This window comes from Cervus elaphus, chromosome 7, assembly GCF_910594005.1.
Source record: "Cervus elaphus chromosome 7, mCerEla1.1, whole genome shotgun sequence".
Classification (NCBI taxonomy): Eukaryota; Metazoa; Chordata; class Mammalia; order Artiodactyla; family Cervidae; genus Cervus; species Cervus elaphus.
Genome location: NC_057821.1, coordinates 27,146,800 through 27,173,926, shown reverse-complemented (window position 1 = coordinate 27,173,926; position 27,127 = coordinate 27,146,800). Strand labels below are relative to the sequence as shown.

General features: G+C 36.4%; 2 protein-coding genes across 3 annotated transcripts in view; both read right to left on the bottom strand.

Moving 5' to 3' along the window:
* The window catches only part of LOC122697222 (butyrophilin subfamily 1 member A1-like), a 217,972-nt gene that overhangs the window by 76,928 nt on the left and 113,917 nt on the right, over positions 1-27,127 (bottom strand). The gene's annotated exons all lie outside the window — the stretch shown is intronic.
* Positions 1-27,127, bottom strand: part of LOC122697223 (butyrophilin subfamily 1 member A1-like) — a 59,110-nt gene that overhangs the window by 3,843 nt on the left and 28,140 nt on the right. For both annotated transcript variants that reach the window (XM_043907752.1, XM_043907753.1), the window contains 5 exons: positions 1,695-1,712; positions 1,148-1,168; positions 1,009-1,029; positions 463-483; positions 325-345 (listed from right to left, as the gene is read on the bottom strand). In XM_043907752.1, the coding sequence (XP_043763687.1) occupies positions 325-345; positions 463-483; positions 1,009-1,029; positions 1,148-1,168; positions 1,695-1,712 (102 nt within the window). The remainder of the gene's footprint in view (positions 1-324; positions 346-462; positions 484-1,008; positions 1,030-1,147; positions 1,169-1,694; positions 1,713-27,127) is intronic.

Here is a 27,127-nt window from a genome sequence, read left to right as displayed (position 1 = left end):
CACTGGAAATACCACAGCCTTGACTAGGCGGACTTTTGTTGGCAAAGTAATGTCTATGCTTTTAAATATGCTATCCAGGATGGTCATAACTTTCCTTCCATGGTAATCACCAGGAAGATGAAATAAAAAGGAAAGAATAAAAGCTAGAGTAGGGAATTAAGATACTTAATATAGGACGAGTTCATGAAGACAAAAAGAAACTGGAGAAGGTAATACGAAATTCACAAGAAGGCAAAGGAAAGCGGCCGTATGTAAGTGGTGAATGTCACAAGAGGAAAAATATATCTAGGAAATAAATCTATTTTAAAAAGTCATAAAACTTACCAATTTCCCTCTTGAGTTGTTCTGAAACATATAATGGAAAAGCTCATGTAAATTTCAAGGAAAAACAATACAGAATATAAAATAAGAGGAAAAATATATCTAGGAGTAAATATTTTTTAAAAAAGTCATGAAACGTACCATTTTCCTTGGTGCATTGTTCTGGAAAATATAATGGAAACACTCATGTCAATTTCAAGGAAAACCAATATAGAAAATAAAATAAGAGGAAAAATATACCTAGGAAATAATTCTTTTAAAGAGTCATAAAACTTAACATTTTCTCCTGTGAGTTGCTTTGAGAAAATAATGGAAAAAATCATGTCAATTTCAAAGAAAACTTATATACAAAATAAAATAAGAGGAGAAATATGTCTAGGAAATAAATTTTTGAAAAATGCCATAAAACTTTCCATTTTTTTTCTTGAGTTGTTCTGAAAAATATGATGGAAAAACTCATGTCAATTTCAAGGAAAAACAAAACAGAATTTAAAATATGGGGAAAAAATCACTAGTAAATAAATCTTTTAAAGAGAGTCATAAATTGACAATTTTCTTTTGTGAATCGTTCTGAAAAATATAATGGAAAAATGCATGTCCACTTCAAGGAAAACCAATATTGAAAATAAAATAAGAGGAGAAATACATCTAGGAAATAAATCTCTTAAAAAGAGTCGTAAAACTTACCATTTTCTCTCATGAGTTGTGCTGAAAAATATAATGGAAAAACTCACATCAATTTCAAGGAAAACCAAAATGGGATATAAAATAAGCGGAAAAAATTAATCTAAGAAGTAAATCTTTTTTAAAAAATCATAAATCTTACCATTTTCTCTCGTGAGTTGTTCTGAAAAAATAATGGAAAAATCATGCCAATTTCAAGGAAAACTAATATAGAGAATAATATAAGAGCAAACATATATCTAGGAACTAAATCTTTATAAAAAATCATAAAACTTACCATATTCTTTTGTGAATTGTTTTGAAATTATAATGGAAAAACTTAGGTAAATTTCAAAGAAAACCAATACAGAGTATAAAATAAGAGCAAAAATATAGCTAGGAAATAAATCTTTTTTAAAAATTCATAAAACTTACCTTTTTCATTTGTGAATTGTTCTGAGAAATATAATGGAAAATCTCATGTCAATTCAAGGAAAACCAATACAGAAAATAAAATAAAAGGAAAAATATATCTAGGAAATAAATCTTATTAAAAAAGTCATAAAACTTACCAATTCCCTTCCTGAGTTGTTCTGAAGCATATAATGGAAAAACTCTTGTAAATTTCAAGGAAAGGCAATACAGAACATAAAATAAGAGGAAAATATATCTAGGAAATGAATCTTTTAAAAAAAAGTGATAAAACTTACCATTTTCTTTCCTGAGTTCTGAAAAATATAATGGAAAACTCATGTAAATTTCAAAGAAAAACAGTATAATTTATGAAAGTGGAATTAAAATTCCCCTGATCAGTGAATAGATAAGATGTATGTAATTAGAAAAAAAACCAAAGAAACAAAAAGTTCTGAAAAATACCAAGGACACAATATTTTTATCTTGGGAAGAATGGAAGATTTGTTCTTGCAGAGAAAAAAATCTTACCTGATATTTTGGTATGCAATGAATATTGCTCACCATGAAGCCATCAGAACCCGAGAGGAGATTCAGAATGGAGAAAAACAGTATACTGGCCCAGTATTTATGATGCATATCAAAGGAATAATTTCAGTGAGCCCAGACACTTGTATCTTACCAGACATAGAAAGGCATTAACATCATGAACTTGAGATGCCCGTTTTGTTTCTTTTTTTAAATTATTCTCAGATGTAATCTTGATGTGTTCCTACTACAGTTCGCCCCAGTAAAAACTCCAAGATATCTTGAATCCTTTCTTACCTCTCTGGAAGAGTTCCTCAGAACTCTCTGAGATCCTGTCTCCCAGGTTGTAGTCCTGAGTAGGGTCCCCAGATAAAACATAGCTTGAAACTTTTAGCTTGTGCATTTGTTTTTCAGTAAAAAATTTTGGTTTTGTAACCAACAAAGGAACCAAAAACATACTTCTCCCCTTCACCTGAACTCCATGACATCTCAAAACTTATTACTGGACACTTCATTGCCCTCCAGAGAGAAGAAACCCAGGTCCACCCACCAGAACACCGACACAAGCTTCCCTAACCAGAAAACCTTCACAAGTCACCTGTCCAACCCCACCCACAGCAGGGAACCTCCACAAAAAAGAAGAACCACCAACTGCCAGAATACAGAAAGGCCACCCCAAACACAGCAATATAAACAAGATGAAAAGGCAGAGAAATACCCAGCATGTAAAGGAACAGGATACATGCTCACCAAACCAAACAAAAGAGGAAGAGATAGGGACTCTACCTGATAAAGAATTCCAAATAATGACAGTGAAAATGATCCAAAATCTTGAAAGGAAATTGGAGTTACAGATATATAACCTTGAGACAAGGATTGAGAAGATGCAGGAAAGGTTTAACAAAGACCTAGATGAAATAAAAAAGAGTCAATATATAATGAATAATGCAATAAATGAGATAAAAAACATTCTGGAGGGAATCTACAGTAGAATAATGGAGGCAGAAGATAGGATAAGTGAGGTAGAAGATAGAATGGTAGAAATAAATGAAACAGAGAGGGAAAAAGAAAAAAGAATTAAAAGAAATGAGGACCACCTCAGAGACCTCTGGGACAATGTTAAATGCCCCAACATTACAATCATAGGAGTCCTAGTAGAGGACAAAAAGAGACCATGAGAAAATATTTGAGGAGATAATAGTTGAAAGCTTCCCTAAAATGGGGAAGGAAATAATCACCCAAGTCCAAGAAACCCAGAGAGTCCCAAAACAGGATAAACCCAAGGCGAAACACCCCAAGATACATATTAATCAAATTAACAAAGATCAAACACAAAGAACAAACATTAAAAGCAGCAAGGGAGAAACAACAAATAACACAGAAGGGGATGCCCATAAGGATAACAGCTGATGTTTCAACAGAAACTCTTCTGGCCAGAAGGGAATGGCAGGACATACTTAAAGTGATGAAGGAAAATAACCTACAGCATAGATTACTGTACCCAGCAAGGATCACATTCAAATATGGAGGAGAAATCAAAAGCTTTACAGATAAGCAAAAGCTGAGAGAATTCAGCACCACGAAACCAGCTATCCAACAGATGGTAAAGGATCTTCTCTAGACAGGAAACACTGAAAGGGTGTATAAACTCAAACCCAAAACAATAAAGAAAATGGCAACAGGATCATACTGATCAATAATTACCTTAAATGTAAATGGGCTGAATGTCCCAACCAAAATACAAAGACTGGCTGAATGGATACAAAAGCAAGACCCGTATATATGTTGTCTACAAGAGACCCACCTCAAAACAAGGGATGCATACAGACTGAAAGTGAAGGGCTGGAAAAATATATGGAGACCAAATAGAGACCAAAATAAAGCAGGAGTAGCAATACTCATATCAGATAAAATAGACTTTAAAACAAAGGCTGTGAAAAGAGACAAAGAAGGACACTACATCATGATCAAAGGATCAAACCAAGAAGAAGATGTAAGAATCATAAATATACATGCACCCAAAATAGGAGCACAACAATATGTAAGACAAATGCTAACAAGTATGAAAGGGGAAATTAATAATAACACAATAGTAGTGGGAGTTTTTAATACTCAACTCACACCTATGGATAGATCAACTAAACAGACAATTAACAAGGAAACACAAACTTGAAATGATACAGTATACCAGTTAGACCTAATTGATATCTATAGGACATTTCACCTCAAAACAATGAATATCACCTTTTTCTCAAGTGCACACGGAACTGTCTCCAGGATAGATCACACCCTGGGTCATAAATCTAGCCTAGATAAATTCAAAAAAATTGAAATCATTCCAAGTATCTTTTCTGACCACAATACAGTAAGATTAGATGTCAATTACAGGAGAAAAACTATTAAAAATTCCAACATATGGAGGCTGAACAACACATTGCTGAATAACCAACAGATCATAGAAGAAATAAAAAAAGGAATCAAAATATGCACAGAAATGAATGAAAATGAAAACACAACAACCCCAAACCTATGGGACACTATAAAAGCAGTGCTAAGGGGGAGGTGCATAGCTATAAAGGCTTACCTCAAGAAACAAGAAAAAAGTCAAATAAATAACCTAACTCTACACCCAAAGCAACTGGAAAAGGAAGAAATGAAGAACCCCAGGGTTAGTAGAAGGAAAGAAATCTTTAAGATTAAGGCAGAAATAAATGCAAAAGAAGCAAAAGAGAGCATAGCAAAAATCAACAAAACCAAAAGCTGGTTCTTTGAGAAGGTAAATAAAATTGACAAGCCATTAGCCAGACTCATCAAGAAACAAAGGGAGAAGAATCAAATCAACAAAATTAGAAATGAAAATGGAGAGATCACAAGAGACAACAGAGAAATGCAAAGGATCAGAAGATACTATTATCAGCAACTATATGCAAATAAAATGGACAACTTGGAAGAAATGAACAAATTCTTCGAAAAGTACAACTTTCCAAAATTGAACCAAGAAGAAATAGAAAATCTCAACAGACCCATCACAAGCACGGAAATTGAAAGTGTAATCAGAAACCTTCCAACAAACAAAAGCCCAGGACCAGACGGCTTCAGAGCTGAATTCTACTAAAAATTTCGAGAAGAATTAATACCTATCCTACTGAAACTCTTCCAGAAAATTGCAGAGGAAGGTAAACTTCCAAACTCATTCTATGAGTCCACCATCACCTTAATACCAAACCTGAAAAGATGCCCCCCCAAAAGAAAACTATAGGCCAATATCACTGATGAACAGAGATGCAAATATCCTTAACCAAATTCCAGCAAACAGAATCCAACAACATATTAAACAGATCATACGTCATGACCAAGTGAGCTTTATCCCAGGGATGCAAGGATTCTTCAATATCTGCAAATCAATCAGTGTGATACACCACATTAACAAACTGAAAAATAAAAGCCATATGATTATCTCAATAGATGCAGAGAAGGTCTTTGACAAAATTCAACATCCATTTATGATAAAATCCGTCCAGAAAGCAGGAATAGAAGGAACATACCTCAATATTATAAAAGCTGTATATGACAAACCCTCAGCAAAAATTATCCTCAATGGTGAAATATTGAAAGCATTTCCCCTAAAGTCAAGAGAAAGACAAGGGTGCCCATTCTCACCACTACTATTCAATATAGTTTTGGAAGTTTTGGCCACAGCAATCAGAGCAGAAAAAGAAATAAAAGGAATCCAGACTGGAAAAGAAGTAAAACTCTCACTGTTTGCAGATGACATGATCCTCTACATAAAAAACCCTAAAGACTTCACCAGAAAATTACTAGACCTAATCAATGAATACAGTAAAGTTGCAGGATATAAAATTAACACACAGAAATCCTTTGCTTTCCTATACACCAATAATGAGAAAACAGAAAGAGAAATTAAGGAAGCAATTCCATTCACCATTGCAACGAAAAGAATAAAATACTTGGGAATAAATCCACATAAAGAAACAAAAGACCTATATATAGAGAACTATAAAACACTGATGAAAGAAATCAAAGAGGACACAAATAGATGGAGACATATACCGTGTTCATGGATCTGAAGAATCAATACAGTGAAAATGAGTATACTACCCAAAGCAATCTATAGATTCAATGCAATCCCTATCAAGCTACCAATGGTATTCTTGAGAACTAGAACAAATAATTTCACAATTTGTATGGAAATACAAAAAACCTTGAATAGCCAAAGTAATCTTGAGAAAGAAGAATGGAACTGGAAGAATCAACCTGCCTGACTTCAGGTTGTACTACAAAGCCACAGTCATCAAGACAGTGTGGTCTTGGCACAAAGACAGAAATATAGATCAATGGAACAAAATAGAAAGGCCAGAGGTAAACCCACACACCTACAGACACCTTATTTTGACAAAGGAGGCATGAATATACAGTGGAGAAAAGACAATTTCTTTTACAAGTGGTCCTGGGAAAACCAATCAACCACTTGTAAAAGAATGAAACTAGAACACTTTCTAACACCATACACAAAAATAAACTCAAAATAGATTAAAGATCTAAATGTAAGACCAGAAACTATAAAACTGCTAGAGGAGAACATAGGTAAGACACTCTCCGACATAAACCACAGCAGGATCCTCTGTGACCCACCTCCCAGAATATTGGAAATAAATGCAAAAATAAACAAATGGGACCTAATGAAACTTAAAAGCTTCTGCACAACAAAAGAAACTATAAGCAAGGTGAAAAGACAGCCTTCAGAATGGGAGAAAATAATAGCAAATGAAGCAATGGACAAAGAATTAATCTCAAAAATATACAAGCAACACCTGAAGCTCAATTCCAAAAAAATAAAAGACCCAATCAAAAAGTGGGCCAAAGAATTAAACAGACATTTCTCCAAAGAAGACATACAGATGGCTAACAAACACATGAAAAGATGCTCAACAGCATCAATCATTATCAGAGAAATGCAAATCAAAGCCACAATGAGGTACCATTACACGCCAGTCAAGATGGCTGCTATCCAAAAGTCTACAAGCAATAAATGCTGGAGAGGTTGTGGAGAAAAGGGTACCCTCTTACACTGTTGGTGGGAATGCAAACTAATACAGCTGCTCTGGAGAACAGTGTGGAGATTCCTTAAAAAACTGGAAATAGAACTGCCATATGACCCAGCAATCCTGCTGCTGGGCATACACGATTAGTAAACTAGAATTGAAAGAGTCACATGTACCCCAATGTTCATCGCAGCACTGTTTATAATAGCCAGGACTTGGAAACAACCTAGATGTCCAAGAGCAGATGAATGGGTAAGAAAGCTGTGGTACATATACACAATGGAATATTAGTCAGCCATTAAAAAGACTACATTTGAATCAGTTTTAATGAGGTGGATGAAACTGGAGCCTATTATACAGAGTGAAGTAAGCCAGAAAGAAAAACACCAATACAGTATCCTATTGCATATGTATGGAATTTAGAAAATGGTAATGATAACCCTGTATGCGAGACAGCAAAATATACATAGATGTATTGAAGAGTCTTTTGGACTCTGTGGGAGAGGGTGAGGGTGGGATGATATGGGAGAATGGCATTGAAACATGTAAATTATCATATGTGAAACAAGTCACCAGTCCAGGTTCGATGCATGATACACTGCTCGGGGCTGGTGCACTCTGATGTCCAAGAGGGATGGGATGGGGTGGGAGATGGGAGAGGGGTTCAGGATAGGGAAGACATGTACACCCATGGTGGATTCAAGTCAACGTATGTCAGAACCAATACAATATTGTAAAGTAAAATAAATAAATAAATAAATTTAAAAATAAAATGAAAAATAAAAAAGACCTTGCTTGATGGAGCATCTTTTCAGAATTCTGACTTTAAAGGAAAAAAAAAAAAAAAAAAAAAACTCCTCCAAGGGGGAACTTGTACTTTTGTCCTTTTGTCTTTGAGATGAAAATTTTCTACCTCTTCTTCTCAGATTATTTCCTGTGTTTTGAGAGTGTGTTCTCTGCATACCAAGGTAACATATGGTCTACATTTGGCAGCCAGTCAAATAGACTAAGATTCTCAGCAACCTTTTTGTCCGGTTATGCCAACTCTTTGCAGGATATAGTCCATGGGGTCACAAAGAGTCAGCCATGACTGAGCAGCTCTCAGCAGAGATGCTGTCCTTCTTGGGCTTAGCTGGATATCTAATTTTGGATTCCTAATTTTGCCTTCTTGGCACAACCCCTATATCAACCACCAGAGGAGATCTTTCAGAATCCCTAGAGCTAAAATCAGATAGCCATTCAGACTTTAACACCCTTAAGCAAGCCATTATCTCAGCCCCAGCTCTAACACATTCTGACCTTTCTTGTCCATTTATACTCTACACTACTGAGAGACACAAATTGCCCTAGGAATTTTGGGACAAAATCAGCCCCCCCATACCCCCCCCCCCCCCACATCAACCCTATCACTTATCTATGAAAGCAATTAGATACCACAATTCAAGGATGGCCAGCCTGTCTATGTGCTCTGGTAGCAGCTGCACTCCTTGTTCAGGAAAGTAAAAAACTTACTTTTGAAGCACCCACTGTCATTCGTTCACCACATGACTTAAGGACTTACTTTCTCACAAATCGATGACCCTTCTCTCTCTTTTACACATCCAACTAATTCATGACACCCTTCTTGAATCTCCCAAGTTCTTCTTTGAATGATGTCCTACACTTAACTTTGCCACACTTATCCCTAATTTTTCTGAGTCCCCCATACTTGCAAAGAGGAGTTAGAATACCCAATGCCCTATTTCTCCCACATTTCCTCAGCCCCTTTAAATAACCCTGATTTTACTTGTTATACTGATGGCAGCTCCTCTACATCAGAAGGAAAAAAAAAGATAGCTGCATATGCAGTTGTCTGAAATTATTGATTCCCAACCCATCCCCTCAGGAACCTCTTTTGAAAAGATAGAGCTTTTTGCACTAACTAGAGCACTTACCATCATAGCTAACAAGAGAGCAAACGTATACACTGATTCTAAATATACTTTCCACATCATACGCTCACATGCTGCCATCTTGAAGCAATGAGGGCTCCTATTTATTAAAGGCTCTCCCATAACTAACACCCCATTTATATTCCAGCATTTAAATGCAGGTAACATGCCAACTGAAGTAGGCATCAAATATTGTCCAGGTCACCAGGTGACCTCAGACCCCATTAAACAGGGCAACAATGCCACAGACAGAGAAGCAAAATAAGCCTCACTCCCATCACCTGCTCAACAACTCATGGTAATCCCCAACAGAAAGCCTCTTTCCTTCCCTGAAGAAAAGCCATGATTATTACAGGAGGGAGCCCAACCACAAGGAGAAAGGTTACAAAAACAGAGCCGCTATCTCCTCCCCAAATCTCATGGCCACATAGATTCTTATGGACATTCATCAGGCCCTCCACACTCATCAGGCCCTACTCATAGGCACTAAACCTCTTTATCATCTCTTAAGACCTCTTATCACCTATCCTAACCTTTCACTCCTACAACAAATCACTCAGTCTTGCATTATCTGCTCCTCTCCCAACACATCAGGCCCAATGCCATATCCCAGGGGAGGACTGGTAAATTGACTTCACTCACATGCTTCCAACATGAAAAATAAAACTCATGCTTACTCTAGTAGACACTTCTTCAGGGTGGATTGAGGCTTTGCCTATGAGATCAGAAACTGACTCAGAGCTAACACTGTTTCTCATATGAGAAATCATCCCTTGTTTTGGTCTCCCACTCTCCCTCCAATCTGATAATGGCCAGCTTTTACCTCCCAAATCACTCAACAAGTAGCCCAATTCCTTGGCATAACCTGGAAACTATAAATTCCTTACAGACCCCAATCCTCGGGAAAAGTAGAGAAGGCAAAGTCTATTCTCACAACACATGTAATTTAACACACGTAAAAAAAAAGAGATCAGAAATTTAAAATCCTTCTGTAGTTGACTCCATAAGTCAAGTTGACCAAAGCGTAAAGGTAATGTTCCACAGGACATCTTGTAATCAGAGTTACTGTTGTATTATATCCCACCATCTCCAACTCCAATTCCTGGACCAAAGTAGCAAAGACATATAATGACTCAAGGAGAGGAGGTAGAATAGGGCTACAAAGGCAAACAATATCAATTGTTCATCTTTCAGTGGACCTTCTTCTTTTTTTAGGGTGGAGGGAACCAAGCACACATACATGAGTCACATTTTAGCAAGTTATAAAGAGGTCTACAATAGTATCCCTCAGTCTAAAATTGTATCTGTAACTAGTTTTATGAAGTCTGCTCAGTATAAAGAAGAGGTGTGTTGCTAAGTTCATTAAACTTGTAAACAAAAAATGATTGGAAACCATCATTAGCAAAACAAAGTTGCTAAATTTTGAATTTTTTTAATACTGTATTATGAAAAAATCTTTTAGATGTATTGTAGGACTCTAGTTTCTCATGTCATTCACATAACAATTTATATTGAGAATTGTGTTGCATACTTCCTTAAATTAAAAGTCCTTCTACCAAAATAAGTATAAATTGCTAAATTAATAATGATGTCAGAATAAAAATGAAGGAAAAGATGGAACAATTAGGACAGTATGAAAGAAAATAAAGCCAAGGAATGCCATGTAAATGTTTGCATTTAGGGTACTTGGGTGTTATGATCAAGGTCAGTGGAAGAGGGAGTCTCAACCTCACACTGGAACCATGAGGGATATCTGAGTTTACATAGTCCTTAAAAGGACCATAGACCAAGAAGCTTCACTCAGAAAGAATGGAGTTTTGGCTCATCTCCTATGATTTGGGGAGGTATCGATTGCATAATAATGGCCTTTGAACTTTGAATATATAACAAATGTACTAACAATGGATAGTTTTCTGAAAATAAGAACAGAATGTAATCATGTACCCAACAGTTTCTTCTTTTTTGTTTTATAAAATGCACACTGAAACTCTGGAAAGACTACAGAGTAGAAGGCAGTGCTTATAGGGAACAACATCTGTTTTGAAAAAGTAAAGGGATGGAAAAGAACGACAGTAGAGGGTAGGAAAACAGAAATGGAGACAACTTAATATAGATGACGTTTATGAAGCAAAATAACAGACATTGAGGGGTAGGGCATGCCAAAGATGGCATATAGATAAAAGGAATAGGAAAGACTGTGAGGAAGCAGTCATTTAGAGGCTTATTGGAGTATAAATGTTGTCAGAGAAATTTACCAAAATTCAAACCCTGATTAGAAAAATAAAGTAAAAAGGTCCATATAAGTGTTAGGGAACAGAAAAAGAAGGAAAATATAAATTTAATGCCAATTCATATGCAGTGTTAAATGTAGCAGGATGCGGGCCAACCCACAAAATACACACACTCATGCAAACACACACACACACATGTACACAGAGCAGTTGAAAGTTACCTTTTCCAGGAGAATATTGGTTAAGAATGTAAAAGAAGAAACAATGAATTTACTTAGGAAAAATATCTGGGACAGTTGTAATAAAAAATGTTTCTGACATGGTTTTATGTAATTTTTGCAAAGAATTTCTTTAAAAAATGAAAAGGATAAAAATGAGTGAACTTTCTCAATTGGAAAAAAATAATTATTTCTTCCAATTATTATCTTATAAAAATTATGTTGATGCCATTCAAATTGTTTAACTTACTAATTAGTTGGAAGTTAACCTTCATAAGTTCCTTGACTGCTACTAACTACAGAGTCATTGCTTATTATTTTGGTATCACTAGCTGTACATAGTAGCCACAGTCACTGAATTAAAGGAGTCTGAACCACTGCTAATAGACAAAATACCAAGTTAGGTTCCTGGGTGCTTGTTTTCACAAAATTTTATACAACTGAGTCAACTATAACTTTTAAAACATAGATTAATATTTCAATTGATGGCTAAATGAAGTTCATCTTAATTAAATCACATGAAAGAAAGGAAATGATGCTCTAGACATGGCATATGGGGATTGAAATAAAATGACTGGGCATATGTGGGACAAATTTTCACATTAGTTCCTGAGAATGCCAATATGTTAGAAATGCATGCTTAATAAAATTTACACAGCAGGAAGGGTCTGTTTAAACCAACTAAAGCAAAGTGACAAAGACGTGATAACTGAGGAAATTGAACGAGAAATAAAGATGGTAAATTTCACTTGAAAAGACAAAATAATGAGACAAAACTACATAAAAGTATGTATAGGGACTTAAAGACAAAGGTACTAGAAAAGAATGAATCCATGACTAGGTAAGCAAGGAAGATGCCTTTACATTGGAAACTTGACCTTTTTCTCTTCACATAAAAAAGGAAAAAGAACTCAAAATGCATTTAAAGTGATAATCCAATGTGAGGAAGAAACAAGGAAAAATTGGAAAAACTCCCATACTTTACTCTGTGGTTCAAACATGACCTAATTTTTTGTAAGATTTGAAGACCTTTCTAGAAATCAGAGAAAAGATTGTTTTACTTTCATTCACCCTTTGATGTTAAAGGAATCAAGACAAGAAATGACACTGGGGAAAGAGATAGAATAGAACTTCCTCTTGGATAAACAATGTCTGTCATTGGTCCTATATTAAACCTTCTACATTTTTCAGAATAAATTGGGGACTCACAGCTTTGAACAAGAGAATAGCTTAAAAAGAGGTGAGGAAGCAGAGAGAAAAGGCATTCATTTTTCAGAAACAATGTATAACAATAGTCATATGAATCCTGCTACATGCATTAAAGAAATATATTCCTAAATTCCATTCTCTTTGAAGATAAAATTATAATAGAAAATTTAGTTAGAAGGATGTTAAGTTTAAAATAACTCTATTAATGTGATATAAACAAAGAAAACAGCAATGAAAACTGCAACAAAGAAATTGGCTACATCTGATGGGAGGAGAACAGAAACATGGAATGCTTTTGTATCTTACTCCAAGTTTCAAAATGACCAATATTTTTTAAATTGGAAGCAAATATTTCCAAAGGACGCCTTGTCAAACAGGGGCAAAGGTATATCACACACACACACACACACATGCACACCACCTGATGCAAAAGTTATAGAGATGGAAAATGACACTATGAGGTAGAAGAAGATTTCCTCTGGGATAAACAATATGTATCAATCATACATGTTTCACTGGTCTTTCTCCTTTTTTTCAGAATACAATCCAAACATGCACACATACATGAGTGCTTAAAGTGCTTAAGAAATCATGAGGGAGCCTACAACAAAAGCTCCCATCTAGCTAAAACTCTATCAATAGCAGTAGTCTTATGAAGTCCTTCATGCATTAAAGAGATGTATTCCTTAGTTCCATCTAATCTGTAACCAAAAATATAATTGAAAAAATCTCTGTAAAAGGAAGGTTGTTAAGCTTTTAATGGTTATAATATTGTTTTGTTAAAAAGTATATATATATATATATATATATATATATATTTATGAGTATCCTAGAACTCTAGCCTCTCATGTCATTCATACAAAATTTCAAAATGGAGAAATATGTTATAAACAATCTTGCTCAATATATAAAGTCCTTCCACAAACACTTAAAAGTTATTGCAGTGCAATAAATGAATACTTATGTCAATAAAAGGCAAGAAAAAGACAATAAAATTCCTATGGTATGAGAGAAAATTAAGCAGAAAGTGGTATGTAAAGTATCTGTGCCTGAGAGAAGACTCCAGTGAATGGTCTAAGGCATTGAACACGTGACCCTACAGCCCACACTGGATCTACAAGGTACACCTGAATTTTCACCGTCTTTGAAAGGATAAGACTTGGAAAAAACTCAGTCAGCAAATATAGAGTCTGGTCTTAAAGTTTGGAGAGGTATCAGTGGCATATTAAAGACTCCTTGAACTTTGAATACATGACAGAAACCCTAAGTTATGGAAAGAGTACCAGGAAATAAATACAGAATGTAAACCACATGCCCATCGGACTCATCCCCTTCATCTCACAAAATTTTATAGTGAAACTGACAAGGCTCTGGATGAGAGAAGAAGACAGGGTATATAGGGAGGGAATATAGGAAATGAAACAAGAAGCACTGAGAAAGAATCAGGTTAGGGCAATAGATAGAAAAAATTTAATATGACAGAAGTCCATAAACAAAAACATTGAGGAGAGAAGAGTAAAGAGTAAGATAAAGTGTGAATGAAATTTGGGCATATAGATAAAAAGAATGGGAATGTGAAAAGAACCAAGAAAGTAGTTGCTTAAAGCTTATTGGAATAAAAATGTTTTCAGGGAAATTTATCTATTTTTTTTCGAAAGATTAAAGGAAAAATTAAAAGAAAAAACACAGGTAAGTATAGAGGGCTTAAAGCACCAGGGAAATTCAAATTTAGTGAAAAATTCACATAAAATGTAATAAGATTTAAACAAGTGCAAACACATACACAAACGTGCTGATATGCAGAATGTGCCAAAGTTTCTGACAGCTTCCTTTGGTCTTGATCAAAAATTAAAGGAAGAAAAGGAACAACCTTGCTGACTCGAGGAAAAATTTCAGGCATATTAGTAGTGGTGTGTACCTTGCAAAAATGTTCTTGAATTATTTGGACACTTCATGGGCTGTTATGGTTTGGTAGATTACCTTTAATAAATTCTTTGGCTGCTACTAAATATACATTATGAAGTCTCACAATTATTGTAGCTATGTTGCATAAAGCATCCACAAACAGTGAATTAGAGAATACTGGACTGCTTCAAGAGGAAAATGCAGGGATTGGTTCTTAGGAACCTCTATTCACACTTTGTTAAGCAATGATGACATGATTTTCTTTCTGGTGAACTGCTATTTTAGCCCATGGCAAAATGAAGCTCATCTTATCGTGACTGCCTTTTCAGAAAAAAAAAGTAAACATGTGTCCATGAAAACAGAATTGGTTAAAAAGAGATGAGGAACTAAGGAGAAAAAGAATCACTCATTTGTTCAAAGTAGTGTATGTAGCAGTGCCTGCATGCATTAAAGAGGTAATCTGATTTTTCTCTGCAAATAAAAATACACTGAAAAATGTCATTAGAAAATAGGATATTTAAATTTTAATGGATAATTTTGCATCTTATGGGAAAATTTTTTGAAAGCATTAAAGACTATAGTTTGTGGCTTCATTTACATAAAATATTCAAGTTAAGAGATATGTATTATTTTTAAAGTTCCTAACAATACCAAATCTTTCCACAAATATTTGAAGTACTTGCAGTTGACCAAATTGACAGTTGTGTGAATAAAAGTAAGGAACAATGAATTAAAATTCTTCTCTTCAGATATAAAACAAATTGGAGGGGAAAATGAAGAAAAGTATTTCAATACTTGGAGTAGTAGAATTTAGGGCAGTGTAAGAATGACCCTCAAGTTGACTTGTAACCAATGAATGATTTCAGATATAATTTAGGTTTTGAAAGACCAGAAAAGAGAGTACCATGGAGAAGTCAACAAGCAAAACATTGCCTTAGACTGGCAGAGATCTGGATAGTGCAAGGCAAGGATGGTATATTGACTGAAAACTGGTATATGGTTAAGACATCAGGAAAGCAAGTATTTTAAAGTCTTTTGGGAATAAAGGGATGTCAAAGATCCTTTGGACGTGGGTTATCTCCTCTCGGCCGCTCCCAGTGCTGCGTCAGGAGCGGTGGCTGAGAGGAAGACCTCACGTCCAAGCTAAGGAGCAGCGGCTGTGCTTTACTGGAGCAGCCATGATGAAATACCCCATGTCCAAGGTAAGAGAAACCCCACTAAGACGGTAAGCGCTGAGAGAGGGCATCGGACGGCAGACAGACTGAAATCACAATCAGAGAAAACTAACCAATCTGATCACATGGACCACAGCCTTGTCTGACTCAATGAAACTAAGCCATGTTGTGTAGGGCCACCCAATATGGATGGATCATGGTGGAGAGTTCTGACAAAATGTGTTCCACTGGAAAAGGGAATGGCAAACCACTTCAATATTCTTGGCTTTGGAGCCCCATGAATGGTATGAAGAGGCAAAACGATAGGACCCTGAAAGATGAAATCCCCAGTTGGGTAGATGCCCAATATGCTACTAGATCAGTGGAGGAAGAACTCTAGAAAGAATGAATAGATGGAGCCAAAGCAAAAACAACACGCAGTTGTGAATGTGACTGGTGATAGAAGCAAGGTCCGATGCTGTAAAGAGCAATATAGCATAGGAAACTGGAATGTTACGTCCATGAATCAAGGCAAATTGGAAGTGGTCAAGGAGTGGTCAAAGGAGATGACAAGAGTGAACATTGACATTCTAGGAATCGGTGAATTAAAATGGACTGGAACAGGTGAATTTAACTCAGATGACCATTATATCTACTACTGTGGGCAAGAATCCCTTAGAAGAAATGGAGTAGCCATAATAGTCAACAAAAGAGTCTGAAATGCAGTACTTAGATGCAATCTCAAAAATGACAGAATGATCTCTGTTCGTTTCCCAGGTAAACCATTCAATATCACAATAATGCAAGTCTATGCCCCAACCAGTAATGCTGAAGAAGCTGAAATTGAATGGTTCTATGAAGACCTACAAGATCTTTTAGAACTAACACCCCCAAAAAATGTCCTTTTCATTATAGGGGACTGGAATGCAAAAGTAGGAAGTCAAGAAACACCTGGAGTAACAGGCAAATTTGGCCTTGGAGTACAGAATGAAGCACAGCAAAGGCTAATAGAGTTTTGCCATGAGAACGCATTGGTCATGGCAAACACCCTCTTCCAACACAAGAGAAGACTCTACACATGGACATTACCAGATGGTCAACACCAAAATCAGAATGATTATATTCTTTGAAGCCAATGATGGGGAAGCTCTATACAGTCAGCAAAAACAAGACTGGGAGCTGACTGTGGCCCAGATAATTAACTCCTTACTGCAAAATTCAGACTTAAATTGAAGAAAGTGGGGAAAACCACAAGACCATTCAGGTATGACCTAAATCAAATCCTTTATGACTGTAAAGTGTAAGTGAGAAATAGATTTAAGGGACTAGATCTGTTAGACAGAGTGCCTGATGAACTATGGATGGAGGTTCATGATATTGTACAGGAGACAGGGATCAAGACCATCATGAAGAAAAAAAATGCAAAAAGGCAAAATGGCTGTCTGAGGAGGCCTTACAAATAGCTGTGAAGAGAAGAGAAGAGAAAAGGAAAGATATAATTATCTGAATGCAGAGTTCCAAAGCATAGCAAGGAGAGATAAGAAAGCCTTCCTCAGTGATCAGTGCAGAGAAGTAGAGGAAAACAATAGAATGTGAAAGAATAGAGATCTCTTCAAGAAAATTAGAGATACCAAGGGAACATTTCATGCAAAGATGGGCTCAATAAAGGACAGAAATGGTATGGACCTAACAGAAACAGAAGATATTAAGAAGAGGTGGCAAGAATACACAGAATAACTGTATAAAAAAGATCTTCATGACCCCGATAATCACAATGCTGTGATCACTTACCTAGAGCCAGACATTCTGGAATGCGAAATCAAGTGGGCCTTAGGAAGCATCACCATGAACAAAGCTAGTGGAGGTGATGGAATTCCAGCTGAGCCATCTCAAATTCTAAATGATGATGCTGTGAAAGTGCTGCACTCAATATGCCAGCAAATTTGGAAAACTCAGTAGTGGCCACAGACCTGGAAAAGGTCAATTTTCATTCTAATCCCAAAGAAAGGCAATGCCAAAGAATGCTCAAACTATGGCACAATTGCACTCATCTCACACACTAGCAAAGTAATGCTCAAAATTCTCCAAGCCAGGCTTCAGCAATACGTGAACTGTGAACTTGCAGATGTTCAAGCTGGTTTTAGAAAAGGCAGAGGAACCAGAGATCAAATTGCCAACATCTGCTGGATCATCGAGAATGCAAGAGAGTTCCAGAAAAACATGTATTTCTGCTTTATTGACTATGCCAAAACCTTTGACTGTGGATCACAATAAACTGTGGAAAATTCTGAAAGAGATGGGAATACATGACCAGCAGACCTGCCTCTTGAGAAATCTGTATGCAGGTCAGGAAGCATAGATAGAAGTGGACTTGGAATAACAGATGGGTTCCAAATAGGAAAAGGAGTAAGTCAAGGTTGTATACTGTCACCCTGCTTATTTAACTTATATGCAGAGTACATCATGAGAAACCCTGGGGTGGATGTAGTACAAGCTGGAATCAAGATTGCTGGGAGAAATATCAATAACCTCAGATATGCAGATGACACCACCCTTATGGCAGAAAGTGAAGAAGAACTAAAGAGCCTCTTGATGAAAGTGAAAGAGGAGAGTGAAAAGTTGGCTTAAAACTCAACATTCAGAAAACTAAGATCATGGCATCCGGTCCCATCACTTCATGGCAAATAGATGAGGAAGCATTTGAAACAGTGTCAGACTTTATTTTTTGTGGACTCCAAAATCACTGCAGTGGTGATTGCAGTCATGAAATTAAAAGCTTACTCCTTGGAAAGAAAGTTATGTCCAACCTAGACAGCATATTAAAAAGCAGAGACATTACTTTGTTAACAAAGGTCCATCTAGTCAAGGCTATTGTTTTTCCAGTAGTCATGTATGGATGTGAGAGTTGAACTATAAAGAAAGCTGATTGCTGAAGAATTGATGCTTTAGAACTGTGGTGTTGGAGAAGACTCTTGAGAGTCTCTTGGACTGCAAGGAGATCCAACCAGTCCATCCAAAGGAGATCAGTCCTGGGTGTTCATTGGAAGGAGTGATGTTGAAGCTGAAACCCCAATACTTTGGCCACCTCATGCGAAGAGCTGACTCCTTTGAAAAGACCCTGATGCTGGGAGGGATTGCGGGCAGGAGGAGAAGGGAACGACAGAGGATGAGATGGCTGGGTGGCATCACCGACTCAATCAGGGATTGTGTGATGGACAGGGTGGCCTGGCGTGCTGCGATTCATGGGGTCACAAGGAGTCAGATACGATTGAGCAACTGAACTGAACTGATATTTCTTCTAAAACCAATAAATAAAATTTGGTTGCGTAGAAGATCATGTGTTATTCAAAGTGCAAGATAATGAAGAAAAAGGAGGAGATTGTTAATACTGAAAGGAAATATTGCCAAGATAATACTGGAAATAGTAGTATATCTGAAAATGTGTTCAGGCACAGTGGAAGAATGAGTATCAAGTTAATGGGCCAAGGAATATGGGCCAAGAAAAGAAAGAAAAATTTATACAGGCTGTGAGGAATCAATGAGTAGCCAAACTTTACTCACCTGTTAGTGGTCTTCTCTGATCTCTGCAGGTTTTGGGAAGTGTCATTGACCTAAATGTGGGCCCTAGATATTGGAATTAGGCAGAGGACCTAATTGTGATATGTTCTGACAACTAAAGAGAAGGAACATAGTTCCTGTCAACCTAATATCCTTAATTTCCTCACCTTTTAAGTAAGCCTATAACATTGCTTAAAAAAGAAAAAAAGCTAATGTTAACAGGAAAGAAACGGTATGGAATGGAATAAGGAGGCATTGAAATAGGTTTGTAGAAGTGGAAATTAATGAATAGAACTCTCTATGGACAAATCTATAGCTAACATTTGGAGAGATAAAAGTAGACATACAAAAATAGTGCAATACAAAGAAAGTGTATGGATTAAGAGACTGGGAATGTCAAGGCCTCAAAAAACCACTTATGTAAATTAGGTTTGTGAGAAACCTGTTTAAGAATACTTATCATTTTCCCCCTAAGTTTCTTTAGAAAAATAAAATGAGAAGTTTAAGGGCAATGTCGTGGAAATGGTACATTAGGAAACAAAATGTATTATAAAATTCATGTTTATTTCTTAACTATCTAAATGGAAATACACTAACATCCCCACACACATACACAGAGTGGCTGAGAGCTCACTTGGTTAAGAGACTATTCTCCCAAAAGGAATATGGGTAAAAAGTAAAAGTATTGTATTAATTGTGAAAAAAATTTTAAAATAATTCTAAAGTCTACACTTTAAAAATATTCACTAGCTATATTGAATATACTACTGCTGTTGCTTTTCAGCTTATTATGTCTAATTTGTCACTGGGCTTTTACTCTATAAATGGAGTCAACTTCATAAGTGCTATACCTAAGAGAGATTGCAACAACAGGACAAATCACAGAAGCACCTATGTGGGAAATTGACTGGCAAGTAAATATGGCACACAACCATTGAAAGGACATAAAAATGAGATAAAATCATACAAGAATGTGTGTACTGACTCTGAGGAAGATGATGATCAAGCATCGAAGGCAAACTTACAAGAGAAAAATGAAGCTATGACTAGGTACACTGGGAAATATGTTAACAAGATTTGCCTTTTTTTTTGCTTAACACTTGCTGACAAAATCAAAGGCATAAATAGATGACCCATGCCTAAAGAAGTAACCTTTTAGGAATGGTGGAGGACAATATTTTCCAACACTGCCATATTTTTCTGTGGAGTTCTAACCAACATACATTTATAAATATTTGAACCATGAGAGCCTATTTCAAAGCCTATTTCAGCAATTAGAGGGAAATGAGTAGTGCTTCTTATATGCCTGAGTTCCAAAAAGAATAAGATTGAAAATGACACCAAGCAAACAGGTAGTATAGCTCACCCTTAGTGATAAAAATCATATCAGTAGTAGGTCTTGCCTTAAGGCGTTTCTTTTTCAGAACACACAGACAGCAAACAAAAACTCATTTGCAAGAGAGGTACTTGAGAAGACATGAGGAGGACAGAGTTTCTCTGTCCACAAATCTACCCTGTAACCGTCGTCATTTAACTCCTGTCAAATATGTTAATTTGATATATTCCTGAGTTGAATTATCTTTGAAATAAAAATTATTACTGAAAATTGTCATTAAAGGATATTAAAATTGTTAAAATTTTATCCTCTTGTAGGAAAACATAATTCTCAGTGACTTCCCAGGTAATAATTTCTTTATCTTTCACATCAAAAGTCAAGAAGGAAAAGAGAATAATATGAACAATGGACCATTTCCTGAGATATAAATTTCTTCTGCAATCATTAGCAGAATTCAGATTGCCGTGATGAGCTGTCATTCACAATATAAAACAAAAAGCATAAAAAGATGATTACTATTCTTGGAAGAAAAAATCTAAAAATAATATTGGAAATATTCTTAAAACTAGGAGTGTTTGGGTAATGTACTCAAGGACATGGAAGAATGTGTCTCAAGTTTATGAATGATGGAAAGATAGCAGAATTTGCACAGGCTTTGAAGGGACAATGCTTCCCTTGTAGCTCAGCTGGTAAAGAATCCACCTGTAATTCAGGAAACCCTGGTTTGATTCCTGTTTTGGTAAGATCCCCTGGAAAAGGGAACAGCTACCCACTCCAGTATTCTGGCCTGGAGAATTACATGGACTATCCATGGAGTTGCACAGAGTTGGACACAACTGAGTGACTTTCACTCACTTTCACTTTGAAGGGACAATGAATACGCAAATTTGACTCAGTCATTTTCTTTCATCACTGCAGGTTTGAGAAGGTCTCATTGACATAAATGTGGACCCATGAAATTAGATTTTCTTGAAAGTGCTAACTAGGGATATATCCTGGGAGATAAACAGAGTGGAGCCCAGTGCCTTTTACCTTAATTTTCTTAATTTCATCAATATCTTAGTGAACCTATAACAAGTCACTAAAAGGGTTTCCCTCATGGCTCAGGCGGTAAAGAATTTGCCCACAATGTGGGAGACTTGGGTTGAATCCCAGGGTTGAGAAGGTCCCCTGGAGAAAGGAATGGCAACCCACTTCAGTATTCTTGACTGGAGAATTCCATGAACAGAGGAGTCTAGTAGACTATAGTCCACAGGATTGCAAAGAGTTGGACACGAATGAGCGACTTTCACTTCAGTAAAATAGGAAAAAGCTAATGTTAATAGGACAAAAATTATATGGATACACACTACTATATGGAAAATAGTCAACGAGGACTTACTCTATAGTACAGGAAACTCTACTTACCCTAATGTTTATTATATATCAAACGGGGAAAATTTGAAAAAAATAGTTACATGTCTATATAAAAGAATTACTTTCCTGTACACCTGAAATCACGATGGTGTGATCATTCAGTAGAGCCAGTCATCCTGGAATGAGAAATCAAGTGGGCCTTAGGAAGCATCACTATGAACAAAGCTAGTAGAGGTGACTGAATTCCAGTTGAGCTCCTTCAAATCCTAAAAGATGATGCTGTGAAAGTGCTGCATTCAATATGCCAGCAAATATGGAAAACTCAGCAGTGGCCACAGGACTGGAAAAGGTCGGTTTTCATTCTAAACCCAAAGTAAGAAAATGTTAAAGAGTGCTCAAACTACCTTGCAATTGCACTCATCCCACACACTAGCAAAGTAATGTTCAAAATTCTCCAAGTCAGACTTCAACAGTACGTGTACTGTGAACTTTCTGATGTTCAAGCTGGATTTAGAAAAAGCAGAGGAACCAGAGATCAAATTGCCATCATCAAAATTGGATCATCAAAAAAGCAAGAGAGTTCCAGAAAGACATCTAATTCTGCTTTATTGACTATGCCAAAGGCTTTGACTGTGTGGATCAAAACAAACTGTGGAAAATTCTGAACGAGTTGGGAATACCAGACCACCTGACCTGCCTCTTGAGAAATCTGTATACAGGTCAGGAAGCAACAGCCAGAACTGGACATAGAACAGCAGACTGGTTCCAAATCGGGAAAGGAGTATGTCAAGGCTGTATGCTGTCACCCTGCGTATTTAACTTATATGCAGAGTACACCATGAGAAACGCTGGGCTGGATGAAGCACAAGCTGGAATCAAGACTGCTGGGAAAAATATCAACAACCTCAGATATGCAGATGACACCACCCTTATGGGAGAAAGTGAAGAAGAACTAAAGAGCCTCTTGATGAATGTGAGAGAGGAGAGTGAAAAAGTTGGCGTAAAGCTTAACATTCAGAAAACTAAGATCATGGCATATGGTCCCATCACTTCATGGGCAATAGATGGGGAAACAGTGGAAACAGTGAGAGATTTTATTTTATTTTATTTTTTGGGGGGGCTCCAAAATCACTGCAGATGGTGACTGCAGCCATGAAATTAAAAGATGCTTGCTCCTTGGAAGGAAAGTTATGACCAACCTAGACAGCATATTAAAAAGCAGAGACATTACTTTGCCAACAAAGGTCCATCTGGTCAAGGCTATGGTTTTTCCAGTGGTCATGTATGGATGTGAGAGTTGGACTGTGAAGAAAGCTGAACACCGAAGAATTGATACTTTTGAACTGTGGTGTTGGAGAAGACTCTTGAGAGTTTCTTGGACTGCAAGGAGATCCAACCAGTCCATCCTAAAGGAAATCAGTCCTGAATATTCATTGGAAGGACTGATGTTGAAGCTGAAACTCCAATACTTTGGCCACCTGATGGGAAGAACTAACTCATTGAAAAGACCTTGATGCTGGGTAAGATTGAAGGCAGGAGGAGAAAGGGACAACAGAGGATGAGATGGTTGGATAGCATCACTGACTCAATGGACTTGAGTTTACATAAACTCCGGGAGTTGGCGAAGGACAGGGAGGCTGGCATGCTGCAGTCCATGCGGTTGCAAAGAGTTGGACATGACTGAGCAACTGAAGTGAACTGATGTTTCAATTAAAAAAAAAATATATCCCTGTAGTTGAAAAATATTTGACATCATCTCTGGTAATTGCATCTCATGAAATTTTAATGAAAACTGATATTTTAGAGATATGTATAATAGACCAATTCCTGAGATATAGGTCTTCGTGTATCAGGAGGGCCAATTAGGCAATTAAAATTATGTTAATGAAAATATAAAAATAAAAAAACCAGAATGATTGCTCATTAAAAATTTTCCAAGAGAATCATGTAAAATTATTTGTGTACCTGGAAATATTTTGAGAACATTTTAAAAAGAATTGAATAAATGAGCCTCAAATTCATATTAAATAGTGATTGAAATTTACTCATGTTTCAGAGGACAATGGATGGAGAAAACAGGAGAAGATAGACATCTTCTCTTGTCTCTAAATATTTGGGATATATCATTGATATATTGATAGACATGATCTCTTGAACTTGGTATATGTGAGAGTTCCTATCTTTGGATGTGTTTTAGAAAGACAGTAAAATATGCCTGTCAACTTAATTGCCTTTCATCTCACCAGTTTCTCCAAGAAGCTATTGCAACTCTCTAGAAAACAAAAAAAGTCTAAGTCCCTAGGTAAAGAATGGTATAAAATTAATGAAGTAAGAATGGAAAATGAAGGAAAATGGGAAAGTAAAAGGAAATTAACTTCAAGAAACTTAAGAAAGAAGTGCATAAATATTTAATTGAGAGGGAAGGTAGATATATCAGAGAAGAGCAAGCCAATGGATCTTTATATATTAAAAGGCAAAAGACATCAACGCACTGAGAAACCATCATTTTAATGGTGTGGGGAGCAATAGGTTTTTTTGAAAATTTTATCTATTTTCACTGGAGTCCTTTCTGAAGAAAACAAAAAGATCAAAATAAATATAAAAATGGGAAGATAATTCCAATTTAAGGCAAAATCTATCTTTCAAATTGAACCCACATGAATGTGCACACAAATACACACATGTACTTAACACTGCAGGAAGGCACACACATTCACATATATGCCCAGTAGCTGAGAGTTCAGTTTTATCTAATGAGTGTTGTTCTCAAAGTGAAAATGGGCATAAAATGAATGAGCATTCTGACTTGAGAGAATTTTTAGAAATAGCAACTCTCAGCTCTCCTTCTCCTCTTTGAGATAGTTAAGTTTTTATTATTCAGTTTGTATGCTTTCCTGATAGCTCAGTTGGTAAAGAATCCACCCGCAAAGCAGGAGACTTGGGTTCAATTCATGGGTTGGGAAGATCTCCTGGAGAAGGGAAACGCTACCCACTCCAGTATTCTGGCCGGGAGAATTCCATTGCCTATATAGGCCACTGGATCACAAAGAGTTGGGCACGACTGAGAGACTTTCACTTTCACTTTGTATGTTGTAATAATTACTTTGCCTTTTAATTAACATGTGTATTCAATCTGGTTATTATGACATCTATATGTTATAAAATAGCCACAAACACTGATTTGGAGGATCTTAGACCACTGCTCCCAGAGGTACTATAGGGTATATTACCTGGCCTCCTCTATTAAGAATATTTTCATCACCTAAGGAATATATAACTTGGTGCATGCAAATTTATCTTTTAAATATGCACAAATAAAGTTTTTCTTAATTTCCATGAATAGAAAAGAAATATTAAAAGTCAGTGATGTAGATCTAAATGAAGTGACCTGAGCACATTTTGGATAAAATTTTCACTTCAGCCACTTGAAAAGACAATACTTCATTTATTCATTTTTTGAATTATTAATTTGTTGTTCACTTTTTTTTTTCATTTATTTTTATCAGTTGGAGGCGAATTACCTTACAATATTGTAGTGGTTTTTGCCGTACATTGACATGAATTAGCCATGGATTTACATGTGTTCCCCATTCCAATCCCTGCTCCCACATCCCTCCCCATCCCATCCCTCTGGGTCTTCCCAGTGCGCCAGCCCTGAGCACTTGTCTCATGCATCCAACCTGGGCTGGCGATCTGTTTCACACTTGATAGTATACTTGTTTCAATGCTATTCTCTCAGAACATCCCACCCTCGCCTTCTCCCACAGAGTCCAAAAGTCTTTTCTATACATCTGTGTCTCTTTTGCTGTTTTGCATATAGGGTTATCGTTACCATCTTTTAAAATTCCATATATACGCGTTAGTATACTGTATTGGTGTTTATCTTTCTGGCTTACTTCACTCTGTATAATGGGCTCCAGTTTCATCCATCTCATTAGAACTGATTCAAATGTATTCTTTTTAATGGCTGAATAATATTCCCCTGTGTATATGTACCATGGCTTCCTTATCCATTTGTCTGCTGATGGGCATCTAGGTTGCTTCCATGTCCTGGTTAATATAAACAGTGCTGTGATGAACATTGGGGTGCACATGTCTCTTTCAGATCTGGTTTCCTCAGTGTGTATGCCCAGGAATGGGATTGCTGAGTCATATGGCAGTTCTATTTCCAGTTTTTTAAGGAATCTCCACACTGTTGTCCATAGTGGCTGTACTAGTTTGCATTCCCACCAACAGTGTAAGAGGGTTCCCTTTTCTCCACACCCTCTCCAGCATTTATTGCTTGTAGACTTTTGGATAGCAGCCATCCTGACTGGAGTGTAATGGTACCTCATTGTGGTTTTGATTTGCATTTCTCTGATAATGAGTGATGTTGAGCATCTTTTCATGTGTTTGTTAGCCATCTGTATGTCTTCTTTGGAGAAATGTCTGTTTAGTTCTTTGGCCCATTTTTTGATTGGGTCATTTATTTTTCTGGAATTGAGCTTCAGGAGTTGCTTGTATATTTTTGAGATTAATCCTTTGTCTGTTGCTTCGTTTGCTATTATTTTCTCCCATTCTGAAGGCTGTCTTTTCACCTTGCTTATAGTTTCCTTTGTTGTGCAAGAGCTTTTAAGTTTAATTAGGTCCCATTTGTTTATTTTTGCTTTTATTTCCAATATTCTGGGAGGTGGGTCATAGAGGATCTTGCTGTGATTTATGTCAGAGAGTGTTTTGCCTATGTTCTCCTCTAGGAGTTTTACAGTTTCTGGCCTTACATTTAGATCTTTAATCCATTTTGAGTTTGTTTTTGTGTATGGTGTTAGAGATTGCTTTGGCTACTCGAGGTTTTTTGTATTTTCATACAAATTGTGAAATTATTTGTTTTAGTTCTGTGAAAAATACCGTTGGGAGCTTGATAGGGATTGCATTGAATCTATAGATTGCTTTGGGGAGTATTCCCATTTTCACTAAATTGATTCTTCCAATCCATGAACACGGTATATTTCTCCATCTATTTGTGTCCTCTTTGATTTCTTTCATCAGTGTTTTATAGTTTTCTATACATAGGTCTTTTGTTTCTTTAGGTAGATGAACTCCTAAGTATTATACACTTTTTTTTTTTTGCAATGGTGAACGGTATTGTTTCATTAATTTCTCTTTCTGTTTTCTCATTGTTAGTGTACAGGAATGCAAGGGATTTCTGTGTGTTAATTTTATATCCTGCACCTTTATGATATTCATTGATTAGCTCTAGTAATTTT